The sequence below is a fragment of the Stomoxys calcitrans genome, chromosome 2 (assembly GCF_963082655.1).
Source record: "Stomoxys calcitrans chromosome 2, idStoCalc2.1, whole genome shotgun sequence".
Classification (NCBI taxonomy): Eukaryota; Metazoa; Arthropoda; class Insecta; order Diptera; family Muscidae; genus Stomoxys; species Stomoxys calcitrans.
Genome location: NC_081553.1, coordinates 77,961,988 through 77,989,898, shown reverse-complemented (window position 1 = coordinate 77,989,898; position 27,911 = coordinate 77,961,988). Strand labels below are relative to the sequence as shown.

At 37.1% G+C, this 27,911-nt stretch overlaps 2 protein-coding genes across 2 annotated transcripts in view; one reads left to right on the top strand and one right to left on the bottom strand.

Moving 5' to 3' along the window:
* LOC106090424 (protein turtle homolog A) overlaps positions 1-27,911 on the bottom strand; it is a 436,959-nt gene that overhangs the window by 289,608 nt on the left and 119,440 nt on the right. The gene's annotated exons all lie outside the window — the stretch shown is intronic.
* LOC106090582 (small ribosomal subunit protein uS17) lies at positions 23,260-24,017 on the top strand. Its single transcript, XM_013256818.2, is given in 3 exon segments — positions 23,260-23,322; positions 23,643-23,827; positions 23,829-24,017. Coding segments are annotated over 3 exon segments (405 nt in total). The 5' UTR covers positions 23,260-23,265; the 3' UTR covers positions 23,992-24,017.

Below are 27,911 nucleotides of genomic sequence, written 5' to 3'. Positions count from 1 at the left end.
GGGACAGTATGTTCAGTTAGGCCACTCGACATCCTTCTTTAATCTGGCAAAGATCGGTTCAGATCTCTCGATTTAAGGTCTTGGTTCCAAAAAAGGCGCATTTATTGTCCGATCTCGCCAAAATTTCGGACAGTGAGTTGTGTTAGGCTCTTCGACATCTTTCTTCAATTTGGCCCAAATCGGTTCAGATTTGAATATAGCTGCCATATAGACCGATCTCTCGATTTAAGGTCCTGGGCGCATAAAAGGTGCATTTATTAACCGATTTTGCCAAAATTTGGGACTGGGAGTTGTGTTAGGCAGTTTGACATCCTTCATCTATTTGGCTCGGATCGGTTCAGATTTAGATATAGCTGCCTTATAGACCGATCTGTCGATTTAAGGTTTTGGGCCCATAAAAGGTGCATTTATTGTCCGATTTCGTCGATATTTAGGACAGAGAGTTGTGTTAGGCCCCTCGACATCCTTCACCTATTTGGCTCGGATCGGTTCACATTTACATATAGCAGCCATATAGACCGATCAGTCGATTTAAGGTTTTGGGCCCATAAAAGGCGGATTTATTGTCCGATTTCGTCGATATATAGGACAGAGAGTTGTGTTAGGCCCCTCGACATCCTTCATCAATTTGGCCCAGATCGGTTCAGATTTGGGTGTAGCTGCAATATAGACCGATCTCTCGATTTGAGGTTTTGGGCCCATAAAAGGCGCATTTATTGTCTGATTTTGCCGAAATTTCGGACAGTGAGTTGTGTTAGGCTTTTCGACATCTTTCTTCAATTTGGCTCATATCGGTTCAGATTTAGGTGTAGCTGCTATATAGACTGATCTCTCGATTTAAAGTCTTGGGCCCATAAAAGATACATTTATTATCCAATTTCGCTCAAATTTGGCACAGTTACTTATATTAGGCTTTTCGACTTCCGTGTCGTATATGGTTCAGATCGGTCTATATGGGGGTATAAGGTGCGCATTTTTCACCGGATTCTGACGAAAGGTGGTTTATATATACGAGGTGGTGGGTATCAAAAGTTTGACCCGGCCGAACTTAATGCCTTTTTACTTCCTGTTTTTGTCAAAGGATTCAAACCCTCGTTCAGACATGCTAACTAGCAAATCAAACAAGCAAGTCAAACTGGTAGTCGAGTAAAACCAACATTATGGTGGGATACCTGTCTGAACATGTGCATTAGCTATTTCTGACTCAATGCTTTATAATTAACAACAATTATCGCCTCGTCTTTACTTATGATTATAACTTTATACGTAAAGTTATGAAAAGTTTTAAGCAAATTTTGAATTACAGTTTTCATTCGTTGTTTACAGTTTTTAAGATTTTTTTGTTGTTGTTTCTTTATTCAAACTCTATTTTATATAAAAAAGTTTAAGCATTAAGTAATTATGTTTACATTTCTAAACAATTTTACCCATTAATCTCTTTTATTTACCCACTGCCCACAAATTACTAATTATCCTTTTTCGGCTCTGATGCCAGCTTACAGTTGTCATTTTAACCCGATCCGCAAACTGAAACTAATTTCATTTTTGTTGGGAAATGTGGCATTCGTTTTCTCTTGATTTTTCGAGAGATTTTTTCTTGTGGTTCTGTGGCTCACAATTGTCCTGTCTTGTGGCAAAGTGAAATTTTTGCTTCTACATGACTGCTAAGGCTAATTAAAGGCAATGGATTATTAAACAAAACAAACAATCAAGATAAAATTGTTACCAATGAAATAATGATTGTCACTACCGACAACCACAGGAACAAAAAACCACATTGGAAGAAAAATTCACAAATTCGTAGACGTTTGGCCTTTTTCGGGTTATCGGGGTTCCTTTGCCAATGTTGTCGTTGGTAGGTAACCGCAAAAACGAAAGATAAACAGAAACCAAAACTAACGAAATTACAAATAAATTATAAGACAAAACTAAATAAAGCATTGGGGTTTGTGTTGTGGTGGGGCGACTACTCCGTATGGTTGGCTAAGACTCACTAGGCCATTGAGTCATTGTGAAATGCTATATGAAGCCCCTAGGGTAAGGGAATCTCCCTGGACCTGAATGAGATTTAGATAAATTAACCAAATGCCTCATGGTGTGTATTCCTATGGTGACTATTTTTCACATAGTGTTTTTGCTATTTTTACTACATTTCATGATTAATTCTATCAAATGTATGAAGTAGCAGGCCACTGCTGTCTAAGATTAAGAGGAAATCTTTGGTTAACAGCTGGAGAACTTTTGTTGGTCTTTACATTCACATTAAATAAGTAAATAGAACATTTGTTTTTTCATGTATGACATTGATATGTCCTAAATACACTCGAAAAAACATGGGAGGCTTAAAAAAGAACTATTGTAGAAACTATTTTTGAGAATACAAGCAGAATCCCAACAAGGTGAGACAGAAAATTTTCTGGACAGACGATGTTTGCAGAAATTTTTAAGTTATAAAATCGGCCAGTGTGAGAGTTTCCTAAGGTTGGACGAAATCTTCAAATTTATGTGAAGCTGTATTCATTTATAAAACTAAACGGTATTTGAAGTGAGTTTTAAATGGCATAAACAAACCAAATTTCAGCCAAATAGAATACAACTTGCAACTTCTATTTATACAAGATGACAAATCAAAGGATTGGTTTATTTAGGAGCTAATAGCAGTTTATTCAGGAGCTGGTATAGCTCATTTATTTATAGCAGCGACCTATATTACCAACCAAATTTCTGTGCCAAATTTGTAGTGCAAAACTCAGCTCATATTCAGGTACTGTACAACCATTCCTGATAGAACTCTTTCGAACTACAATATCCTTGGTCAGGATCAAAATTTTAATTTCTTTAGTAAGAATTTCATTTTGTCTGTAAGAAAAATAATGGGCTCGGGCCCGATAGCCCACCCTATGGCTACGTCTCTATCCTTGGTAACAATGGGTGATTTTTCAGCCATTATCTTTTTGGCAACACTGCTTTAAACAGCTCACCCACGTTTCGTTTTTATACCCACCACCAAAGGATGGGGTATATTCATTTTGTCATTCCGTTTGCAACACATCGAAATATCCATTTTCCGACCCTATAAAGTATATATATTCGTGATCAGCGTACAAATCTAAGACGATCTAGACATGTCCGTCTGTCTGTTGAAATCACGCTACAGTCTTTAAAAAGAGAGATATTGAGCTGAAACTTTGCACAGATTCCTTTTTTTTTGTCCATAAGCAGGTTAAGTTCGAAGATGGGCTATACCGGACTTTATCTTGATATAGCCCCCATATAGACCGATCCGCCGATTTAGGGTCTTAGGCCCATAAAAGCCACACTTATTATCCGATTTTGCTGAAATTTGGGACAGTGAGTTGTGTTAGGCCCTTCGACTTGCTTCGTCAATTTTGCTCAGATCGATTCAGATTTGGATATAGCTGCCCTATAGACCGGTTTCTCGATTTAAAGTTTTGGGACCATAAGAGGCGCATTTATTGTCCGATGAAAAAAAATTTCGGCGGTGGTTATCGCCTCCAAGTGTTGACGACATTTGTGGGGTACTATGTTAAAACTTCTCCCCAAAAGAGGTGTTGCACTGCGGCACGCCATTCAGACTCGGCTATAAAAAGGAGGCCCCTTAGCATTCAGCTTAAACTTGAATCGGACTGCACTCATTGATATGTGAGAAGTTTGCCCCTGTTCCTTAGTGGAGTCTTCCTGGCCAATGTTTGCATTTGTCATATACGAATAGACCGATTTGCCGATTTAGGGTCTTAAGCCATAGAAAGCTTCTTTCAGTTTACCATGGCCACCTATGACGCTGAACGCCTGGCTTCGAATCCAGGAAATTTTTCAGCGCTGCTTTTCCGCTTCTAATGATGTCGACATATATGAGGTACTTTGCCATATATAGAAGCCATGTTAAAACTTCTCCCCAAAATGGTGTCGCATTGAGACACGCCGTTCGGACACGACTATAAAAGAAGGTCCCTTATCATTGAGCTTAAAAGAAGTTTGACCTTGTTCTCTAAATGAAAGTTTATGTCCAAGATTTCTTTTTGCATAAACGGATTTGACATATTTGCTTGATCATTTCCGAACTGGATACAGGGTTTCGATTAAATCTATTTTCAAACTAAACTGATTAATTATTCTATTCGAAAAACTGTTTTATTTCAGTGGAATTCTAGCATGCCCTCACTCCCTCTTTATTAGTCAAAGTTCAGTAATGAACAAAAAGGAAGAAAGAAAACTTCTCAAAAAATGGCTCAGTTACAAAAAACAAAAACCTGACTTTTCTTCGAAATAAATGAAACAAAACCAAGCAAAACAAGTAATATTGTGCTAAGTTCGGTCAGGCCGAATCTTGGAAACCCAGCACCATAGATCATACTAAGAATGTACAGAAACTGAATTTAGTTGAACGGCTTAACGTACGGCTTATTTAACGTATCAAATATCTGCAAAACCAGGCAAAAATTGATGCTCATAGGAGCAGTGGAACGCTGATGGATTTATAAGGGAGCTATATCAGTTTAAAGACTGATTTCGACAATACTAACCATGAAAATTGGAAGTTACAACAGAACAATAGGTGCAAAATTTTAGACAAAAGTTACAAAAGAACATAAGGTGCAACATTTTAGACAAATTGAATAGTAATTACGGTATCTAGGAGCTCAGGATACAAAATCGTTTTATATGGGAGCTATCACCGCCGAACAACAATTTGAATCATACTTGGCTCGACCGTTGCAAGTCGTAGCAAAACACAACGTGCAAAATGTTAACCTAATCGGATAAAAATTACAGTTTCTAGGGTCCCAAGTCAAATCGTAGCTGACTTTTTATGGGAGCTTAAACACTGATTTGGACCATACTTAGCACGGTTGTTGGCGGTCTTCACAGAACACCATTTGCAAAACTACAGACCAATAGGACAATAACCTCAGCTTCTGGGGCTCAAGAAGTTAAGTCGAAGGACCAATATATATATGAAAGCTATTTCCAAATCTTAACCGTTGTGGCCCAATCCCCAATAACCTACAGCAATAAGTGTTTGTGAAAAACTTCAAGCGGATATCTTTATTCGTTCGACCGCTATCGTGATTTCCATAGAGCGCCGACGGGCAGGCAAACATGGCTAATATAGACATAGAATGTCAAGACGCTTAAGAATATATATTCTTTCTGGGGTCTAAGATCAATATTTGCAATATTCTGGAATGACGAAGTTATAAAACCCCCATTCTATGGTGAAGGAATGATATTGAGCAGGAAATTTGCAAAAATGAAAGTTTTACCATAGGCGGTATTGTTTCAAGATGGGCTATATTGGACTATATTTTATTATAGATCGAAGTGTTACAAACGGAATGACTACATCAATATACCATCTACGGTTTAGTATTTGTAAAGTCTATCCCATCATCATCAGCTGTGAGCATTTCCATTAACTCGTCATTCCACCATGGATCGATGAGTCTCGAGATGCTGCTTCCGTTTCTTTTCCTTATCCTTCTGCTGCTTGGCCAACATCATCTTGGAGTCATTGGTAATACAAAACCAATGTGATTAATTACAGCTAATCAAGAAACGCAGCAAACCCAAACTCAAGACAAAAGTATCAAAAACAAAAACAGCAACATCAACTTGCCCCACAATGACAATGAAAGGACTAAAAGCAACAATAACAAGGACTTTTATATTGAACATTACCACCACGTTACTACTACTACTACGACAACAACAAATAAAAATGAATTTTAACATCGACAGCAAAATAAATAAATTTTGCCTTGAGTCTTAGCACCAACATAAAATTTTGCTTACATATACATATCCAAGTAAGAATATCTAAATGCATAGCATAGAGTAAAACATAGTGTAGGGGAAAGATCTCAGAGAGTGATGCCTTTGATTTTGTCCTTAATAAACCACTCGTTTTGTGCTAAAAAAAATTCCTGCAGTTGGTTCATTCATTTCATTTCATTTCATTTCATTCATTTCATTCATTTCATTCATTTCATTCATTTCATTCATTTCATTCATTTCATTCATTTCATTCATATCATTCATATCATTCATATCATTCATATCATTCATATCATTCATTTCATTCATTTCATTCATTTCATTCATTTCATTCATTTCATTCATTTCATTCATTTCATTCATTTCATTCATTTCATTCATTTCATTCATTTCATTCATTTCATTCATTTCATTCATTTCATTCACTTCATTCATTCCATTCATTTCACTCATTTCAGTCATTTCATGCATTTCATGCATTTCATTCATTTCACTCATTTCAGTCATTTCATGCATTTCATGCATTTCATTCATTTCATTCATTTCATTCATTTCATTCATTTCATTCATTTCACTAATTTCATTCATTTCATTCATTTCATTCATTTCATTCATTTCATTCATTTCATTCATTTCATTCATTTCATTCATTTCATTCATTTCATTCATTTCATTCATTTCATTCATTTCATTCATTTCATTCATTTCATTCATTTCATTCATTTCATTCATTTCATTCATTTCATTCATTTCATTCATTTCATTCATTTCATTCATTTCATTCATTTCATTCATTTCATTCATTTCATTCATTTCATTCATTTCATTCATTTCATTCATTTCATTCATTTCATTCATTTCATTCATTTCATTCATTTCATTCATTTCATTCATTTCATTCATTTCATTCATTTCATTCATTTCATTCATTTCATTCATTTCATTCATTTCATTCATTTCATTCATTTCATTCATTTCATTCATTTCATTCATTTCACTCATTTCATTCACTTCATTCATTTCATTCATTTCATTTATTTCATTCATTTCATTCATTTCATTCATTTCATTCATTTCATTCATTTCATTCATTTCATTAATCTCATTCATTTCATTCGTTTCATTCATTTCAATAATCTCATTCATTTCATTCGTTTCATTCATTTCATTCATTTCATTCACTTCATGCATTTAATTCACTTCATTCATTTAATTCACTTCATTCATTTCATTAATTTCATTAATTTCATCCATTTCATTAAATTCATTCATTCCATTTATTTCATTCCATTCATATCATTCAATCCAATCATTTCACTAATTTCAATCATTTCATTCATTTCATTCATTTCATTCATTTCATTCATTTCATTCATTTCACTCATTTCATTCATTTCATTCATTTCATTCATTTCATTCATTTCATTCATTTCATTCATTTCATTCATTTCATTCATTTCACTCATTTCATTCATTTCATTCATTTCACTCATTTCATTCATTTCATTAATTTCATTCATTTCACTCATTTCATTCATTTCATTCATTTCATTCATTTCATTCATTTCATTCATTTCATTCATTTCATTCATTTCATTCATTTCATTCATTTCATTCATTTCATTCATTTCATTCATTTCATTCATTTCATTCATTTCATTCATTTCATTCATTTCATTCATTTCATTCATTTCATTCATTTCATTCATTTCATTCATTCATTCATTTCATTCATTTCATTCATTTCATTCATTTCATTCATTTCATTCATTTCATTCATTTCATTCATTTCATTCATTCATTCATTTCATTCACTTCATTCATTTCATTCATTTCATTCATTTCATTCATTTCATTCATTTCATTCATTTCATTCATTTCATTCATTTCATTCATTTCATTCATTTCATTCATTTCATTCATTTCATTCATTTCATTCATTTCATTCATTTCATTCATTTCATTCATTTCATTCATTTCATTCATTTCATTCATTTCATTCATTTCATTCATTTCATTCATTTCATTCATTTCATTCATTTCATTCATTTCATTCATTTCATTCATTTCATTCATTTCATTCATTTCATTCATTTCATTCATTTCATTCATTTCATTCATTTCATTCATTTCATTCATTTCATTCATTTCATTCATTTCATTCATTTCATTCATTTCATTCATTTCATTCATTTCATTCATTTCATTCATTTCATTCATTTCATTCATTTCATTCATTTCATTCATTTCATTCATTTCATTCATTTCATTCATTTCATTCATTTCTTTCATTTCTTTCATTTCATTCATTTGATTCATTTCATTCACTTTATTCATTTCATTCATTTTACTCATTTCATTCATTTCACTCATTTCATTCATTTCATTAATCTCATTCATTTCATTCATTTCATTCGTTTCATTCATTTCAATAATCTCATTCATTTCATTCGTTTCATTCATTTCATTCACTTCATGCATTTAATTCACATCATTCATTTAATTCACTTCATTCATTTCATTAATTTCATTAATTTCATCCATTTCATTAAATTCATTCATTCCATTTATTTCATTCCATTCATATCATTCATTCCATTCATTTCATTCCAGTCATATCATTCATTTCATTCGTTTCATTTCATCTCATTATATTTCATTTCACCTCATTTCATCTCATCTCATTTCATATCAATCCATTTCATTTTATTGAATTTAGTTCAATAGGATGGTGCTCTTGTTTTCACTAGAATAAATAACCATAAGGGTATATAATCAATTTTGTTATTCGGTCTGTATTAAAGATTTTTATGAAAGCTTTTAAAATACTTGTACTTACAAATTTAAATGTTCATAAGCAGAAAATTTCAAACTTACCTAGAAGAAAAGAGAATAAAATAAAAAACTTATTAGTAATATTAAAAAATGGATTTTTTAACCAATTAAATTTAAAATACAATGATTTGCACTTCTTTTAAAGAGACTGCTAGGTAGAGATCCTTCACAGATGATGCCTGGATTTTTTGAAACCAACTCCTTTTGTCTCCGAGCACGAAACTTTATTTTCTCCCCTCTTGCTATAACCCATTTACCTTTTTGGCTCCAGCATTGGTGTGTCGTCACATTAGAATTGTGTTCAAGTAATGCAAATGACATCTAATTTTATTACGTTTCATTGTGCACAACTCGAAGTTCGAAGGTACTGATGCCAAATTCGCGCAAATGAAGGCAACCAGAATGGAAAGAAAGAAATCCACCTATTATAATCATTCGCAAGGCAGATAGGAGAAAAACCGCCCCTCATCTCCTTATAGCTTTTGGGGTCCTTTGAGTTAAGGCAGGATTCGCATGGTTTTCCTTCAAAATGAAAAGATTTTGGTAAAGGAAAGCCAATGCGGAAAAGTCACAAAGAACGACCGCCAATGTTTATAAATTTAACGAAATTACAGAGAGAAAAAGGGTTTCGTTTTTCCATGATGATGATGATGGTGGCCATGATGATGGTGATAGTCTTGTTCATTTCTAATGACGTGGCGACGAAGGGTGGTAGGAGACATCCTAACCAACGACTTTTACAGGAATATGGCACGAATCGAATCGTAAAGAATGTTGTGGGTAAAATGTTTGGTTCGTTTGGTTGGTGGCTTTTACCGAATGGCGAACAGTATCCTTGCCAATGCTATGCGGCGGTGAATATTCGTAAAAGCGCCTTTGGCTTATTTACACAATAAATGGCTTTTGTATTTCTTTTTTTTGTACTCTGGTTAAGCAGAACTTCTTATATAAGTTTGGCTATGAATAATGATTGCTTTTTAAATTGACTTTACTTAGTTTTCATTTTCATTTTCTTGTTTGTTTTATTTTTCTTTCTTTCGGCACCACCAACAGTATGATGAAGTGTTGAAAAATGCTGGAAGAGGGTGGGAGTTGGATGTGGCATTGGCATTTGTTCGGTTGAATAATCAAATGCTTTTCATCTCAAGATGATTCAAATTGGCTATAGCTAAGATAAATCTGTTCTGTGTAAGTAAAGGTACCTCATGGCTTTGTGAATGTGGATGCTGTATGAGTGAAAGGTCCTTACAATAACTGATGCTTACTACAACAATTGGCTTTGGCAGTCTTGCAGAATAAAACTTAAGTAAACTTAAGTAATTACCGACATTCCAACGAAATCGAAATGTATATTTGGACTAAAGTGATTGCTTTGTATCCATTTCAATGGCCATATAATGGTCATACTTTACCTTTAATGATTTCAATCCTTTTTACCCATTCAAATACACGTAGGAGGTTCAAATTAAGAAAGGTAAGATTATCCGATCGTAAATAAATGGCTTGAGATTTTTTTGCCTTTGTATATAAAATTCTTAGCTAAGAGGGAATGTTAAACGTTGAGTTAAGTATTTCTCCAAATATTTTTAATGCGGCTTTAAAGCAATGGAAATATTGGAGAAATTGATAGATTTTAAAGGGAGCCAGGAACAACAAAAGTAAGCTTATGGCAAATTTGGTCTGGAAAGAACCCATCAACCTCACACCAAGTCTAGGGCGCCCCGGTAGCAGAGTTGGTTGGTGTTTGTATTACCAGTGCAGGGGTCTGTCGCTACTGTGGTATCACAATGAACCTAAAATTGTCTAAATGAGCCTGTAAAGGACTGCCACTCTTACCTGACCTAACCCAAATCCACACCAAGTCTAATGATTTTGTTATAGTCTTCATCATCGTAAGGGAGTATAATAACTTCGTTATTTTGTTCACGGAATACCTTACATTATTGAGTAATATCCTCCAAATTTTTTTGGTATGCCGGTGGTTGTCGTGTCACGTGTGACTTACGTGATTCGCGATCGAGATCCAAACAAAATCACGTGTTCGTGGCTAAAAAAAACTATGATTCGAGTGCGTGAGAGCGCTCGTCGTTAGGCATGATTCCCGAGAAAATCATGGCTAGCGAAAAAACCACGACGAGGGAAAGCTTTATTCGGATAATTATTTTCCATAGGCAGTTAAATTAAAAAATGCGCTATATCGGACTATATCGTGATATAGCCTCCATAGAGACCAGTCTGACGATTTTAGGTCTAAGGCCTTTTAAGCCACATTTATTATCCGATTTCGGTGAAATTTGGCACTACGAGTCGTGTTTGGTCACTCTATATTCGTACCTAATATGATTCAAATCGGACTATATTTGGAAATTAAAATTTGCCCATAACCATTCCATTAAGGAACATGGGAACTTCTCACATTTCAATGAGTGCTGTCCGATTCAAATGTAAGCTCAATGATAAGGCCCACTTTTAGTCGCCAGTACTAGGAGGGGATAACCACGACTGAAAAGTTTTCTGATGTTCCTACCAGGATTCGAACCCCCAGGCGTTCAGCGTCATATGCGGATATGCTACCTTCTGCGCTACGATGGCTTAACTGCCATATATACCGATAACCTGATTTAAGCTCCTGGGCCGTTAAAATCTGGAAGATCATGCTACACGAAAAGATCAAAGTTGGTGGGCCTAGGGGTCTACATTGAGAACCCAGAGACTGAGATCTGTTTTAGACTGCCTGACCATAATACGGTCCTGCAGGCGGAGATCCGGGCATTCATGGAATGCGTGAAGTGGTGTGGTGATAACGAGGCGAGGTCGAGTGTGAACATCTTTACGGACAGTAAAATTGCCATAAGGAAAATTACAAGAAGGACGGTAAGGTCACGAACAGTCAAGGAGATGAACGCCTTCTCTGAGGATGGTAAAATCCGCACCGTTGGGGTGCCGGGCCATAACGGTGTAAGGGGAAATGAAAAGGCAGACGGAAGGCAGGAAGTAAGAAGGAGGACAGTATAGCTATTGGTATCACACCGGGCCACATAGGACTACGAGCTCACTTATGAAGAATCGGCGAGGAAAGGGACAGCATGTGTAGGGGATGTGGGGCTGTCACGTCTAACAGATACCGGCACTTAGGTGGGGACATAATACCAGACTTCAACCAACTTAGCGGAGAGTAGTATTGAGAACAATTAAGTATTGTGTCACAACAAGCCGAATACTGGCTTAGGTGTATGTCCATAGTGGCATGGGGCGGATTAATATCTGCACCCTCATTTCAACCTTACCTAACCCAACCTACCCTAGCTGAAATTTGGTACAATAAGTTGTGTTTGACATACGTACCGAGTACGGTCTAGATCAGACTATATTTGGAATTAAAGCCTTGGGCCCAACGAACGTAAAATTTTCTATAAAAAGTTTCGACTCCTTTAAGTCGCCAGGCCCTGATACCCTGCAAAAGAGCCATTGGCAAAAGTTGGGGGTTTAGACCGCGCGTCATGCATTGGGTATTTACTGCAGTTGTCAGACCGATAATGCTATATGGTATTGTGATCTGGTGGACGGCGCTTCATAAGTCCACCTACTGTTCAATAGTCAACCGGATCCAAAGGATGGCTTGTTTGTGCATCACAGCAGCACTGAGGACGACACCCTCTGATGCACTGAATTTAATGCTACATCTTATGCCTCTGGAAAATGTGGCTAGACAAATTGCACCGACCACTGCAGTGAGGTTAAGGGAGCTTTTTCATTGGCGGCTGCGGACATTATGTTATTCTTGATACAATATCCGATGTTCCAGGCAGTGTGGTTTACACCCTAACTAAGCCACTATTCCTGATAAAAACGATTGGAACTACGATAACCCTGGTAACAGATGGTTCCAAACAAGACGACCAGGTAGACTTTGGGGATTACTCTAAATCTACTCTAGAACTGGTCATATCGAAAAGGTTACCCGACCACTGCAGTGTTCATCAAGCGGAGATCCTAGCAATTAGGGAAGTGGTGGAATGGCTAAGATATAATGTCATAACGACGATTGTCATAAATATCTTCTCAGACAGCCAAGCAGCCATTAAATCCCTGGAGAACGTATTTCTGTATTTCTATATGGTGTTGTGGTCTGGAGGACGGCGCTTCAAAAGTCCACCTACTGCTCAATATTTAACCGGATCGAAAGGATGGCTCGTTTGTGCATCACAGCCGCACTGAGGACGACACCCTCTGATGCACTGAATTTAATGCTACATATTATGCCTCTGGAAAATGTGGCTAGACAAATTGCACCGACCACTGCAGTGAGGTTAAGGGAGCTTTCTCTTTGGTCACGTGGCGGCTAAGGTCAATGTGTTATCCTTGATACAATGTCCGATGTTTCAGGCAGTGTGAATTACTCCCTGCCTAAACTGCTTTTTCATAAATAGTACTGCACCACTATTCCTGATAGAACCAATTGGAATTATTATATTCCTGGTAATAGAAGTTACATAGACTTCTATATGAATGGTTCAAAACTATACCACCAGGTGGGCTTTGGGGTGTACTCTAAGGATCTAGAGCTGGTCATATCTAAAAGGTTACCCGACCACTGCAGTGTTTATCATGTGGAGATCCTTGCAATTAAAAAAGTGTTGCAATGGCTAAGATCTAATGTCATAACGACGATTGACATAAATATCTTCTCAGACAACCAGGCAGCCACTAAATCCCTGGAGATCGCATTTCCGAACACAAAAACCGCTCTCGACTGTCGCAGATCTTTTAACGAAATGGCTGCACAGTTCAAAATTCACCTGTTCTGGGTGCCAGGCCACAGAGATATCCCAGGGAATAGTAAAGCGGACAAGACTAGGAACTATCTTACACATTCCAATCGAACTGGAATCTTTGCCTATGCTTTTAGCGAAATGTTGCTAAGTTAAGAAACTGAAATCTGTCTAGGAAACTGAAATCTGTCACTAAGTTTTCAGAACCTGGTCCGAAGGGCAACGAATGATAGATGGTCACAAAGAAGAGGCTGTGAGCATTCCAAAACTATGTGGCCTCATCTAGACTTGAAGAGGTCTACCGCTTTGCTGTCACTGGCTAGAACAGACGTCTCAGTCTTTGTGTCCCTCGTGGCAGGTCACCGTCTAATCGGAAAACATGCTGACAGACTGAAGGTTGCCAGTAACGACTTTTGCCAAGGCTGTGAGGACGTCGAGGAAGAAAAAGAAGAAAAGACTATTGAACACCTTCTGTGTGTGTGTCCCGCAATAGCAGTCAGAAGGAGTTCCATTTTATATCCATTTTTTTACAAATGAATAAATGGCTCAGATCGAATTATTCAGCATTTCAGTATCTAAAACTATTTTGTGATCTAACACCGATATATTTGGATTTATTCAAAGTCCACGGTGTTAAAACATTGATTTTTGTTTATTATGCAACAATAAGACAGGTAATAAGGCAACTAAAAGCTCCACTTTCTTATAACAATCTAAACAAAGGATTAAAATTTATTGCCAATAAATTTTTTACATACTCGTATATCATAAACTTAATTTCTCGCTTCACTTAAATGATATTTTCCATCAATGCAACAATCCATTAAATTATTTTCGTATGTATAATAATTTGTATGGATTACACCATGCCAAAATGTATAGAGATAGTTTTGATTCGAATTAAGTCAACAAAGTTTATTTATGTTTAATGTACTACTTGTTTATTATTTACTTTCATAATGAAATGTATTTATGAATTTTACAACAACAAAATTATAAAAAAAAATAATAATAACTTTAAATTCCATAATAGCAATAAAGGCAAAAGTTCTTCAAACAATAAACCTAAATAATAATAATAACAAACAGAAAATTGTTATACAAAGGCCTACATTCATTTAATTGGATTGGGTGAAAGAATTATGTTTGAAATAAATGTAAAATTCCTATTCAATTGTTGTGTTCCTAGAAACGGTAAGGAACAATTACTTGATTGGTTATCTTGTGTGTAGAGATGATGAAACTATAGAGGGATTTGTAAATGTATACGAATGCTATAGATCTAAAATCATCCAAGTCACAAAAGAATGTGTTTTATTTTAATATGTTAGTAATTAAAATAAATAAATGAACAAAAGCCGTAAGATTTTAACAACTGATAGAATTAAAAGAACATAATTTTAAATCAAAGTATTGTATAATTTGGATGGAACAAAAACATATTGTTTTCTTTATCCTTTTTAATTGTTAGTAATTAGTGAAGTAGACACGTGTGGATTTCTAATTGACATTTACATTCTGTGGACCACTAATTTACATGACATTGTGGGGAAATCATATTCAAAAGAACCCAGAGATTGAGATGCACTTTGAATTTCTGGGTTTCGAAAATACGTTTTTAAAATCACAAATTATAAAATAACAATGGAGGCCACCGTGGCTAGAGGATAGCATGTCCGCCAATAAAGGCAAACGCCTTGGTTCCAATTCCATTAGAAAAATATTCAATGGTTGTTTTCTACTTACTAATTCTGACAACATATATAAGGTATCGTGTCATGTTAAAAATTCTCTACCAAGTTATGTCGTTCTGCAGAACGTCGCCTTATCATTGAGCTTAAACTTTAATCGGACTGCCCTCATTGATATGAAAGAAGTATCTCCTGTTCCTTAATAAACATGCATGGGAAATTTATTAAGTATTTAGCAACTCAGAAATAATAATACAGGTTAGGTTAGGGGGGAAGACTGATTTCAAGGCCTTTATTTTGACATCCGCGTAGGCCAGAGAAAATTCCGTTGTGGTTTCTCTACTTTGTTCTAAACATTGCGATGAATTCATCACAACACCCACACACAACCCGAATGTACCGACAATACAAGACACATGTTTACTTAAGTTACTGTCAAACGATATGTATTTGTCATATGTATTGCCACTTTCGATATGACTTTCCTTAAGTATGTCATATAAGAAAAGCCATTTTCGAGTTGTTTGAGTTCGAATAAGTATTTGTAACTTTGAAACAATCCCATTCATAATTTAAAAAAAAAAAACTTCACATATCTGATATAGATTTCATGATATTGAGGTGCAAATATGACCTCTCTCCACGCATACTGTAAACTTCAAACGAGTTTATTTCAAAAAAATTAATGTGGCGTATGGAGCGAGGTAACATTACACCGACGATGTCCGATGAATAGAGATTGCTAAACCAAAGAAGACTACATGCTCGAGTAAATATAAATTGATTTGGCCAGATCCGAGCATATCTTTCATCAGACACAAACTTATATCTATTGGGTTGCCCAAAAAGTAATTGCGGATTTTTCATATAGTCGGCGTTGACAAATTTTTTCACAGCTTGTGACTCTGTAATTGCATTTTTTCTTCTGTCAGTTATCAGCTGTTACTTTTAGCTTGTTTTAGAAAAAAAGTGTAAAAAAAGTATATTTGATTAAAGTTCATTCTAAGTTTTATTAAAAATGCATTTCTTTCTAAAAATATCAGAAAAAAATTTTATTAGTGTAGGTCGGTTGGGATTGTAAATGGGCCATATCGGTTCATGTTTTGATATTGGTGCCATATTAAGCGATCTCGGATTTTGACTGCTTGAGCCACTAGAAGGCGCAATTATTATTCCATTTGGCTGAAATTTTGCACCAGGTGTTTTGTTATAATTTCCAACAATGTTGAATATTGACTTCTTGAGCTTCTTACTTTACTTTAATTGGCTATGACAGAATATTTTTTCCGCTAGCCGAACGTAGAATAGCGTTCCAAGCGCCTCGATCTTCTGCGCTCATTCTAAAATCTTTGAAACCAAGTTTCGAGGTGTCTCCCACCACTTGATCTTTCCATCGGGCTTTTGGTCTTCCCGGTTTGCGTGTACTACAGTGTTTGCCTTCAAAAGACTTTTTTGCTGGAGCTTCTTCATCCATTCTGACAACATGACCTAGCCAACGCAGCCGTTGTAGTTTGATGCGTGTTACTATGCTATCGTCGTCATACAGTTCATACAGCTCGTGGTTCATACGTCGCCTATATTCTCCATTAACGCAAACTGGTCCATATATTTTACGAATAATCTTTCTCTCAAATACTCCAAGCACTGTCTCATCTGCTTTCACAAGTACCCATGCTTCAGAACCATATTATAGCATGGGTAGTATCATTGTCTTGTATAGTGTAATCTTCGTCTGTCGAGAGGTGGCCTTGTTTCTAAACTGCTTACTTAGTCCAAAGTAGCATCTGTTTGCCAGTATTATTCTTCGCTTAATCTCAAAACTGGTGTCATTCGGTTCGGTTACGGCGGTGCCGAGGTAGATAAAGCTACCGACTGTCTTAAAGTTGTGGTTTCCAACCTTCTCCATTTTCTTTATCTGCTCGATTGTGCATGGCTATTCCTTGAACATCTGGAGGGCTCAATTCTTATCCGATTTAGCTGAAATCTTGCACGACCAGTTTCGTTATGACTTCAACAACTGTGCTGAATATGGTTGAAATTGGTCCATAATCTGATATAGCTGCCATATAAGCCGATATGAGGTTTTGACTTCTTGAACCTCTAAAGGGCGTAATTCCTAACCGATTTGGCGGAAATTTTGCATGGCATGTTTCGTTATGAGTTCCAACAACTGTGCTTAATATGGTTTAAATCGGTTTATAACCTGATATAGCTACCATACAAACCGATTTTGAATGATTACTTCTTGAGCTTCTAGAGGGCGCAATTCTTATCCGATTCAGCTGAAATCTTGCACGACCTGCTTTGTTATGACTTTCAACAACTATGCCGAATATTGAAATTGGTCCATAACCTGATATAGCTGTCATATAAACTGATATGAGATCATGACTTCTTGAGCCTGTAGAGGGCGCAATTATTATCCGACTTGGATGAAAATTTGTACAACGGCTTCTCCCATGACTTCAACACAAGCGTCAAATATGGTCTGCATCGGTCCATATAAACCAATCTCCCGATTGGACTTCTTGAGCCTCTAGAAGGCGCAATTACTATCCCATTTAGTCGAAATTTTGGCGTTTTGTTATAACTTTCAACAACTGTACCGGGTATGGTCTGAATCCATCCATTACCTGATATAGCTGCCATACAAATCGGTGTCGCGTCTTGACTTATTGGGCCCCTAAAGGACGTAATTTTTGTTTGTTTCTCTTTCGAGACGAGCTGAATGATCGAAGATGCAAATGGAAAAGGAAAGCCAAAGGTAGCAACACACACCAACCACTATGGGACGCGTTTCGTCTTTGGTTAGAAGACTTTTCAACCATATTAGGTGTGGTGGCTTTAAGGGTAGCCTTCCAAAATTAAGATATTGAGCTGGAATTTTGCACAGGTATGTCTTTGTGCTGCACGCAGTTCCTTAATGGGCCAATTCAGACCATATTTAGATATAGCTGCTATATAGACCGATCTGCCGATTAACTGCTTAAAGCCCATAAAAGCTTTACTTATTACCCGTTGATATTATTATCCGATTTCGCTGAAATTTGAAACTAAGAGTTGTTTTAAACCTTCCGACTACCGACCGAAATATGATTAAGATCTTACTTTATTTAGATACTAGCTGGAATGGGCGCACTCCGCTGCACCCTCTTTCACTCTCTTATTTTATCTGAGTCCTATACGGTCACGTCAGGAAATAAGTCCTCTTTTGGGGGGTGCTGGCACGGCCTTTTAGATATTTCGCGGCAATGTGGATATAATTTTAATGCTCTTCTCCCAAAAACCTTTTATTAAAGCCTTATATTGCTATGATTAATGGGTGGGTAGCGCCCTCAGACACCAAAAAAAAATTTTGTGTCAGATTTGTATTCTACTTTTAAATACCTTTCATTTGATACACATATTGCTCAAAGCGGTTAAAGTGTCCTGTTGGTTGGTGTTTTTGGGGGTGGGGAACCCCCGACACTTAGGGCAACATTTTAATGCCGAGTTCGTACTCTACTCTTAAATACCTTTCATTTGATACTCTTCAAGTTTTTTTGGCGGTGAGGGACCCCCGAAAATTAAAAATTGAAATTTGTATATCAAATTCGTACTCTACTCTTAAACACCTTTCATTTGATACCCATATTGTCCCAATCGATACACATGTCCGTTCGGGTGGGTTTTGGGATGGGGCGTCCCCCCAAGTTATTTGAGCCCAACATTTTTTACCAATTTCGCTTAAATCGGTGAAGGCATCTCCGAGATCTGGGATTTTTGAAAATTGAGGCATGGGGAGGGCGAAGATAGCTGCCATAAAGACCAATCTGCCGACTAAGGGTCTGAAGTCCAAAAAAGCTTTGCTTATTACCTTATTTCGCTTAAATTAAAAAAAAGATAGCTGCCATAAAAACCAATCTGCCGATAACGGGTCTGAAGTCCATAAAAGCTTTGTTTATTTCCCCATTTCGCTTAAATAAAAAAACTGAGTTTAAGCCTCCCGCCATCATATCCCAATAAGGTTCAGATCAGACAATATTCAGACATAGCTGCCATATAGACCCATTTGCCGATTAAGATTCAAAAGCTCATAAAAGCTTTTACCCAATTCTCTGAAATCTGGATGTCGGGAGGCTTAGAGCATCCCGACATCCGACCCAAATATGGTTTAGATCGGACTATATTTAGATATTTGCCATATATACCGACCAGCCGATTTAGGATTTTAAACCCATAAAAGCTGCAATTAGTACCCGATTTCGCTGGAATTTGACACATTGACTTGTATACAGCCTCCCGTCATGCGACTAGCACATGGTCCAGGTCAGACTATATTTAGATATAGCTGCCATGTAGATCTATATTCCAATGTAGGGTCTTAATCCCATAAAAAGCCCATTTGTTGCCCGATATCGCAGAAACTGCGACTTGTATAAGAATTCTAGGGACCTCAATCAAATATGATCCAGACCAGCCCCCATTTGCTATGAATATGGTAGTGGAGTTGGAGTTTCAGGAGAAGCTAGTTCCTTTGCAAAATCATTGGGTTTTCAAAATAAAACTATGCTTCAAGAAAGTGCAAAATCGTCCCTGCTTTATCACCGAAATTTAATTTGCTATTTGTGCTGGGTAGGCTTAGCAGTTTTTCATATAACTAACAAATAAATCCCTACTTGTTTCAAAAAGGAGCTTGAGTTGATGCCATCACAAACCACAAAGTACCTCAATTCGTTTATTAAAGGCCATACTCTATTAAAGTCTATTTCTCTATACATCTTGGACACAAACTTGCCACTCTTACAAGTCCTCTTCTGACTGAGATTCTAAATACAAAAGATTTTAATACACAAAATATCCTTGCAGTTTATTGCAATGCTTTTGGTAGATTTATTTTAATTAAAAATCGTAAATCATGTGAAAACCCATACATTTGCACAAAACGCAAATGTTGGTGGGTTGGTGTATGGACTCACACACATATATATATATGTATTTGGTAGTGTTGTGTCTGTGTGTGGGTATTTATAATTTTCATTTTCACACCAGAATACTTTAAACAAATAATCTTCATGCTACGTCCTTTGCGGTTGCCATTCATTTAACCATTAGCAACATTAAGGACCAAGCCTTCAAAAGTGTGTGATAGAAAGAGAGGGCGAAGGCTTGTGTGAATGGCCAAAACCAAAGACCTAAATGCGCCAAAGCCATTAACAAAATATGTTGTTGATATGTTTCAGGCTTTTGCCGTTTCGTCGTTTACATTATCTTGGCTTGGCTTGGCTCGGCTCGGCTCTTGTTCTAACACTAATATTATCATTTATTTAATTTTGTTAAATAATTCCCATAAATTCTTAATGATTTTGCCATATTTCATTTATTATAACTTGGCCCTGACCCCTCATGTTTCTTGCATAGGCAAAAAAAAAAAAACAAAAAGAGAAAAACACAAGAAATGAATGATGCGTTATCGCCTTCTTAAAGGCGGTGATAGGTTGCCTACCCCAAAAACACGAATGCTTGATAGGGCGTTTTGTGGTCGTATGTTATGAGCGAGAGCAGGAGAGCAGCCTTATGACATTTTCAATATTTTCACAACATAAATTAGTTGCTGTTGCTATAAATTATTGTTATAAATAATCCAACAACAACAAAAGCTTGTGCGAGATATTTTGCAACAACAGAGAGTGGATGCCTGGCTGTGTGTCTGGATGTGTGTGTGTAGGTGTGTGTGGGAATTACTGCTTGTTTTTGTTTTTCTATGGAGAGCTTTTGTTAATTTAATATGAAGAGACACTGGTAGAAGGTTAAAGTAAAGCATATTGGAATTATATAGGGACTTTCCATAGGCCAACCTACAAATATTGGAGAACAGATTTTGTAAGAAGAGGTTAAAATGTAAAAAATCGTGTATCGTACCGAAACCTAAACACAACATTTATATCCTATTTATTAGTTTTTTCGAAGTTTGCGAATGATTCATTTGCAAAAATATTTTCATTTAAAATTAAAAATCCCTTACTGCCTTCAGCCCACTGTGCTGAATAATATTCATGTGTCTGTCTGATGATTAGTTAATATATTCTGCTTGGCCATTCGGCAAGAAACCGAAAAAGAACATTGTGTAATATTCGTGACTATACACATTTTGGGCTTTTACTCATTATTTTATCAACATTGCCATCATCGTAATCATCTGACGGCCAAACACACTACCATGCAAACACACGCTCTCACTCTCTCATCACTCTCCTAGAGAGGTTACAGTTAAATTCCTAGAAGAAGAAATTCAAACACCATTCAGTTCAACACTGCCATACTACACCATAAATATATCAAACTGAGAAAGCGAGGGTGAGAGGCAGAGCAAGAAAGCAAAGCACAGGCATGTAGAGTAGTATTCTCTACAATGGCAGTTAGTATGACTATTTCCTCGTAGTGGTGTTTTTGGGCGATTTTACATAACAATTTGCCATCGTTCTAAAAAACAGTGTAAAGCCATTAATAAACAATTTTTATTCACGTTCGTTGTTGTCGTTGTTGTAGTTTGCTTGGCATTACTGTCTACTTCGCCAAAATAGCAATTGTAAGCAATTTTGTGTTACACCATTATGCTTGGACACTCACTTCTTTGATGATATCTGCCACGCGGATCATTTCAAATTTGCCCAGCAGCAGGGCAAAAAACTTTTTTTTTTTTGCCAAAATATTAAGAAAAAAAAGAAAAATACACATTTTAGTTGTTGCCCTTGTTGTCTTATCGTTTCTCAGCACCATGATATGCTGATATTTCGTGCCGATTTTCCATTGAAATTATGATCCACACACACACACACACAGCGTAATTCCATACAACATTAATTCCACCACTATCGTTTTATGACAAAATTGTTGGATCTTAAGTGTCGCTTAATTGGAAAATCATATAGACCCATGCATATTTTATATGGGAATGGAATTTTTTCTGCCGTCGAGCAAAAGATTCTTTGTTTCAAGATGATGGTTGGTAAAGGGGGAAGATGCCAACGACATAAACAAAATTAATATTTAATTAATGAATTCGCAGTTAACTTAAGGATATTGACAGATACCAAAATTAACTTGAATGATGATAATAATGTAAGGCATGTTTTGGGGGTTGATGTCTAAGGGGTTTCTTAGAAACAATTATTGCTTGTTAAGTTTTAACAAAAGTCTTAGAGGTTTCTGTATATAAAAAACATCCTTATGGGTAAATTTAGTATATACACCGAGTGAAAGAGATATCAAACAGCGAAGTATCAACAAAATAAATCTATAAAGGGTGATTTTTTTAGCTATTATCTTTTTGGCAATACTGGTTTTAACAGCTCACGCACGTTTCGTGTTTTGTTTCACTGTCAAATATCTTTAGCTTGGTTTATAATTTAACCATGAATCGTCTTACAAGCGAACAACGCTTGCAAAGTACTGAATTCTATTATCAAAATGTGTGGTCTGTTATGAAAGTTCATTGCGCGCTTCTTTCATTATTCAACGAAGTTAATTTTTGGCTCAATGGGTATGCAAATAAGCAGAATTGTCGATTTTGGTGTGAAGATCAGCCAGAATCATTGCAAGAACTACCAATGTATACAGAAAAAGCCACAGTTTGAAGCGGTTTATGGGCTGGTGGCATCATTGGACCGTACTTCTTCAATGATAATGGGAATAGTAAAGTAATGGTGAGAGCTACCGTGAGATGATTTCCAACTTTTTTTTTCCAAAAATACAAGGGCTTGACTTGAATGACATGTGGTTTCAACACGATGGTGCCACATGCCACCCAGCACTCAAAACAATGGACTTTTTAAGAGTCGAGTTCGGTGAATAATTTATTTTAGGTTTGGGTCCGGTCAATTGGCCGCCTAGATCGTGGGATTTAACGTCTTTTTTTTTTTGTAGGGCTATGTTAAAGCTCATGTCTGTACAGAGAAGCCCGCTACAATTGAAGCATCGGAAGACATCATTGAAGCATTTATTCGTGAGAAGTTCGAAATGTTGGAAAGAGTATGCCAAAATGGGACTATGCAAATTGACATTTTGAGGCGCAGTCATGGTCAACATTTGAATGAAATAATCTTCAAACAATTAATTAAATGGACCGTACTATCGATTCAATTTTTTGATTCGATTTTTGCTCGCATGTGTTCTTTCGTTTTTACATCAATATGGTTGATCAGCAGACTGAGGAAGCCTTCCAAAAACAGTTCGGCATTAACAGAAAGGTTAAGCTAATTTTGCCCATGGACATTCCATTAAGAAACGGGGGCAAACTTCTCACATATCAATGAGTGCAGTCCGATTCAAGTTTAAGCTCAATGATAAGGAACCTCCTTTTTATAGCCGAGTCCGAACGGCGTGCCGCAGTGCGACACCTCTTTGGAGAGAAGTTTTACATGGCATAGTACCTCACAAATGCTGCCAGCATTAGGAGGGGAAAACCACCGCTGAAAATTTTATCTGATGGTCTCGCCAGGATTTGAACCCAAGCGTTCAGCGTCATAGGCGGACATGCTAACCTCTGCGCTACGGTGGCCTCCGAAAGGTTAAGCCTGGTGTTGTCAAAAAGAAGTTCTTGCGCCGCCACCGTGACATCGGTTTGGGTTTTAAAACTCCCCGTAAGGCCATTGATGGTAGCTACATTGACAAGAAATGCCCTTTCACTCGTAATGTAAGCATCTGTGGTCGCATCTTAACGGGTGCTGTACATAAGACTAAAATGCAGAGTACCTCACAGAAACATGAGCGTTCATTGTTCCCTCTGCTTCAGAGATGTTGAAATTGGTGATATTGTTACCATTGGAGAATGCCGTCCCTTGTCTAAAATTGTTCGCTTCAACGTATTGGAAGTCAGCAAGGGTCAAGGTTCGAAGAAAAACTTCAAAATGTTTTAAATTTTTCTAAAGAAGATGCTGGTTATTACCAAACTAGTTTGATGTTCAAACTAAATTTTAATTTTTGATTCAAACAAAAATTTTTTGGAAAATTTCCTATAACCGTTAAAAAAAAACACCCTATAGTTGTTCCCGGCCGACACGGAATAACTGTGAGGAACACATATGCAGGAACTTTGAGCTTCGACTTGTGTGGTGTTCATCGTTATCAGGGGAAGCTTGGCTGAAAGCAACCGGGCGCATTCACAGTACCGCCAGTCCTCTCACGGAGACTCTCCACTTGATACCGTTGATAGCCCGCATATAGCATGCCACTATACGCAACCTGTGGACGCGTCCGGTAGCTAATAGCTTACCTTCTTGTTATGGCAATGAACACCACACAGATCGGGCATCAAAGTTCTAGCATGTGTGTTACTCCCAGCTATACGATGACGGGACAGTTGTAAAATCTTCTTATTCATGCGGTGTAGCTGCAAATGCGGACAATCTGAGTTTTTGTGAGGACAGTCTCAGTAAGAGGTTAGGGGGCACTTACTCTTACCTAAATACTGAGTGCCTATCATAATCGAAATGACAAGGCAAGTTATTAGCGCCTTGTAATAAACAATGACCAACATCAGAGACGGTTCCCAAATAAGGGGCAACTGGAATCAGTCGTCGCATAGTGTTACCCCGGCGAACACAAATGCAAAAATCGCAAATGAAAATTGTTATCACCTTTTTACTAATCTTTAAAAAAAACCTTCAAATAACAAGATCTGAAAAAGAAATAAAAGCGTGATAAGTTCGGCCGGGCCGAATCTTGGGAACACACCACCATGGATTTTGCTAAAATATGGGAGCTATAACTGGTTATAGACAGTTTTGGACCGTGCTTGGCACAGTTGTTGGAATTCATAACAGAACACTATGTGCAGCCAAATCGGACACAAATTGCGGCTTCCAGGATCTCAAGAAGTTGAATCGAGAGATTGGTTTATAAGGCCAAAATCCAAATCTGAACCGATATGGCCCATTTGCAATCCCCAACGACCTACATTAATTTTAAGTGTATCTGAGGAAAATTTTAAGCGGCTAGCTTTGCGCGTTCGACCGCTATCGTGATTTCGACAGACGGAAGGACATGGCTATATCGACTCAGGATGTCGAGAAGATCCAGATTACGAGGTGTTACAAATGGATGAGATTACTATGTTACAAAGGGATGAGATAGTGGGTATAAAAATATTTATATGTGAGGTACCCCTTCAACTAATCGATGTTTTCGTACGTAGAAAAATGGATTTTTTTTAATTGGGGTACCAAACTAGAATGTGATCTTAAAGAGAACATAACTGGAAGCTGAGTTATCAAAGACAGGTGTCACAGACATGAACAAATGGTTAGTACATTTGGTTTTGAATAAGAGGCAAAAATAAAGCTGTATCTGTAAAATCGAAATTTTCAGCAGAGTGGATCTAAAAGGGGCCTACTTGGGACGACCTAGTTCTTTTTTAGTGTTGTTCAGTGAAGTGTCTTGAATTAAAAAAGCTAAATTTCCTCCTGCGCAAACTTGCACTAGTTAATTTTTCTTAAAAACTTAAAAACGCTATGTGGGAGCAATATAAGTTTATAAACCTATTTGAACCATAATTCACACGGCTGTCCTAAGCCATATCAAAATTTGACGTGCAAATTTTCAGCCAACAGGTTGAAATTGCTCCCTCTAGTGGATCAAAAAATCGAAATCAGGAATTTGTGTATTTGACTGCTACACCAGGTTATAAATCGATTCGATGCATTCTTGGCGCGGTTTTAAAATTCAAAATAAAATGCCTCATGCAAATTTTAAGCCAAATCGGTTAAAAATTGCGCCCTCTAGAGGCCCAAGAGGTGAGATCCGAAATTCGATATATGACAGCTATATCAGAACATGAGACGCAATGATCCATTTACGATACCGATATGATCCAACACTGGTAGGAGAAATTTGTGTTAAATCTCAAGCGTCTAGCTTTACTCCTTCGAACATTAGCGTGTATTCGAGGGACAGACAGACAAACGTGCTAAATTGATTTGTAATACCAAAACGATTAAGAATATAAATATATACTTTGTTGGGCCGAAGTAACATATCGAAATATGCTTCTACCCATCCTATGGAGGGTATATTAATTATGATGATTTAACCATCGACACTGGAGACTATTCTAGATATCCGACACATTGACATACAGATTAAGAGTGAGGCAGCCACTACAGCTATGAGACTTAAGGCGACGGGAGAATGGTTTGAGGATGCGAGCTGCTCATACCATCGCGGTATAATCGAGGCGACGATAGGAAACCTGGAAGGAAGCAAAGAGGTTTCCGATCGGATACCTGAGATGAACTTTGAAGACGAGTGCGAGGCACTGTTGCCATCGGCACAGTCTTGGATTGACGCAACCCTATTATTGCCATCTAGAAGATCATGTTACACGGATGGATCAAAGCTAGAGGACATAGTGGGCCTGGGGGTTTACATTGAGAACCTAGGGACTAAGATCTGTTTTAGACTGCCTGACCATAATACGGTCCTGCAGGCGGAGATCCGGGCGATCACGGAATACGTGAAGTGGTGTGGTGCTAACGCGAGGACGTCGAGTGTGAACATCTTTACCGACAATAAAATTGCCATAAGGGCAATTACAACCAGGACGGTAAGGTCACGAACAGTCTTGCAGTGTAAGAAGGATATTAACGCCTTCTCTGAGGATTGGAGAATCCGCACCGTTTGGGTGCCGGGCCATAACGGAGTAAGGGGAAATGAAAGGGCAGACGATTTGGCGTTGAAGGCCAGAGGACTGCCGTCAATAAACTTGGTTAACCCGAAGCCTTTTGGGTCGACGCAGTCTGAGTTAAGGGAGTGGGCGACAAATGCGCATGCAACATTGTGGAACAGCGAAACGGTCAGCAGGGCGGCGAAAATTCTATGAGGGGATCCAGATCGTGAAAAGGCGAGGCTATTACTGAAAGCAAGCAAGAAGGAGGTGTATGTCCATAGTGGTATTGGGCGGATTAATATCTGCACCCTCTTTTCAACCTAACCTAAACTAATTAGCTGAACGCAGAGAAGAAATTCTGAATGACTAGTTGGTTTTCTTACTTCAAACGTGGTCTTGAAGACCGTTCAGAATGTTAATATGAAAGTGGTTGCTAAGCCCTTAAGCTGGGTATTCACATCTAGCGAAATTTTCGGTAAAAGCCAAGACATTTATGTTGCCACTGAAAAATAGTTCTGTAGACAAACATCAATTTAAAGGGTGATTTTTTTGAAGTTAGGATTTTCATGCATTAGTATTTGACAGATCACGTGGGATTTCAGACATGGTGTCAAAGAGAAAGATGCTCAGTATGCTTTGACATTTCATCATGAATAGACTTACTAACGAGCAACGCTTGCAAATCATTGAATTTTATTACCAAAATCAGTGTTCGGTTCGAAATGTGTTCATTCACCGTAACGTTGCGTCCAACAGCATCTTTGAAAAAATACGGTCCAATGATTCCACCAGCGTACAAACCACACCAAACAGTGCATTTTTCGGGATGCATGGGCAGTTCTTGAACGGCTTCTGGTTGCTCTTCACTCCAAATGCGGCAATTTTGCTTATTTACGTAGCCATTCAACCAGAAATGAGCCTCATCGCTGAACGGTGAATGAACACATTTCGAACCGAACACTGATTTTGGTAATAAAATTCAATGATTTGCAAGCGTTGCTCGTTAGTAAGTCTATTCATGATGAAATGTCAAAGCATACTGAGCATCTTTCTCTTTGACACCATGTCTGAAATCCCACGTGATCTGTCAAATACTAATGCATGAAAATCCTAACCTCAAAAAAATCACCCTTTATAATTTTGGTCGAATTTCGGTAAAATTCGGTAATTTGA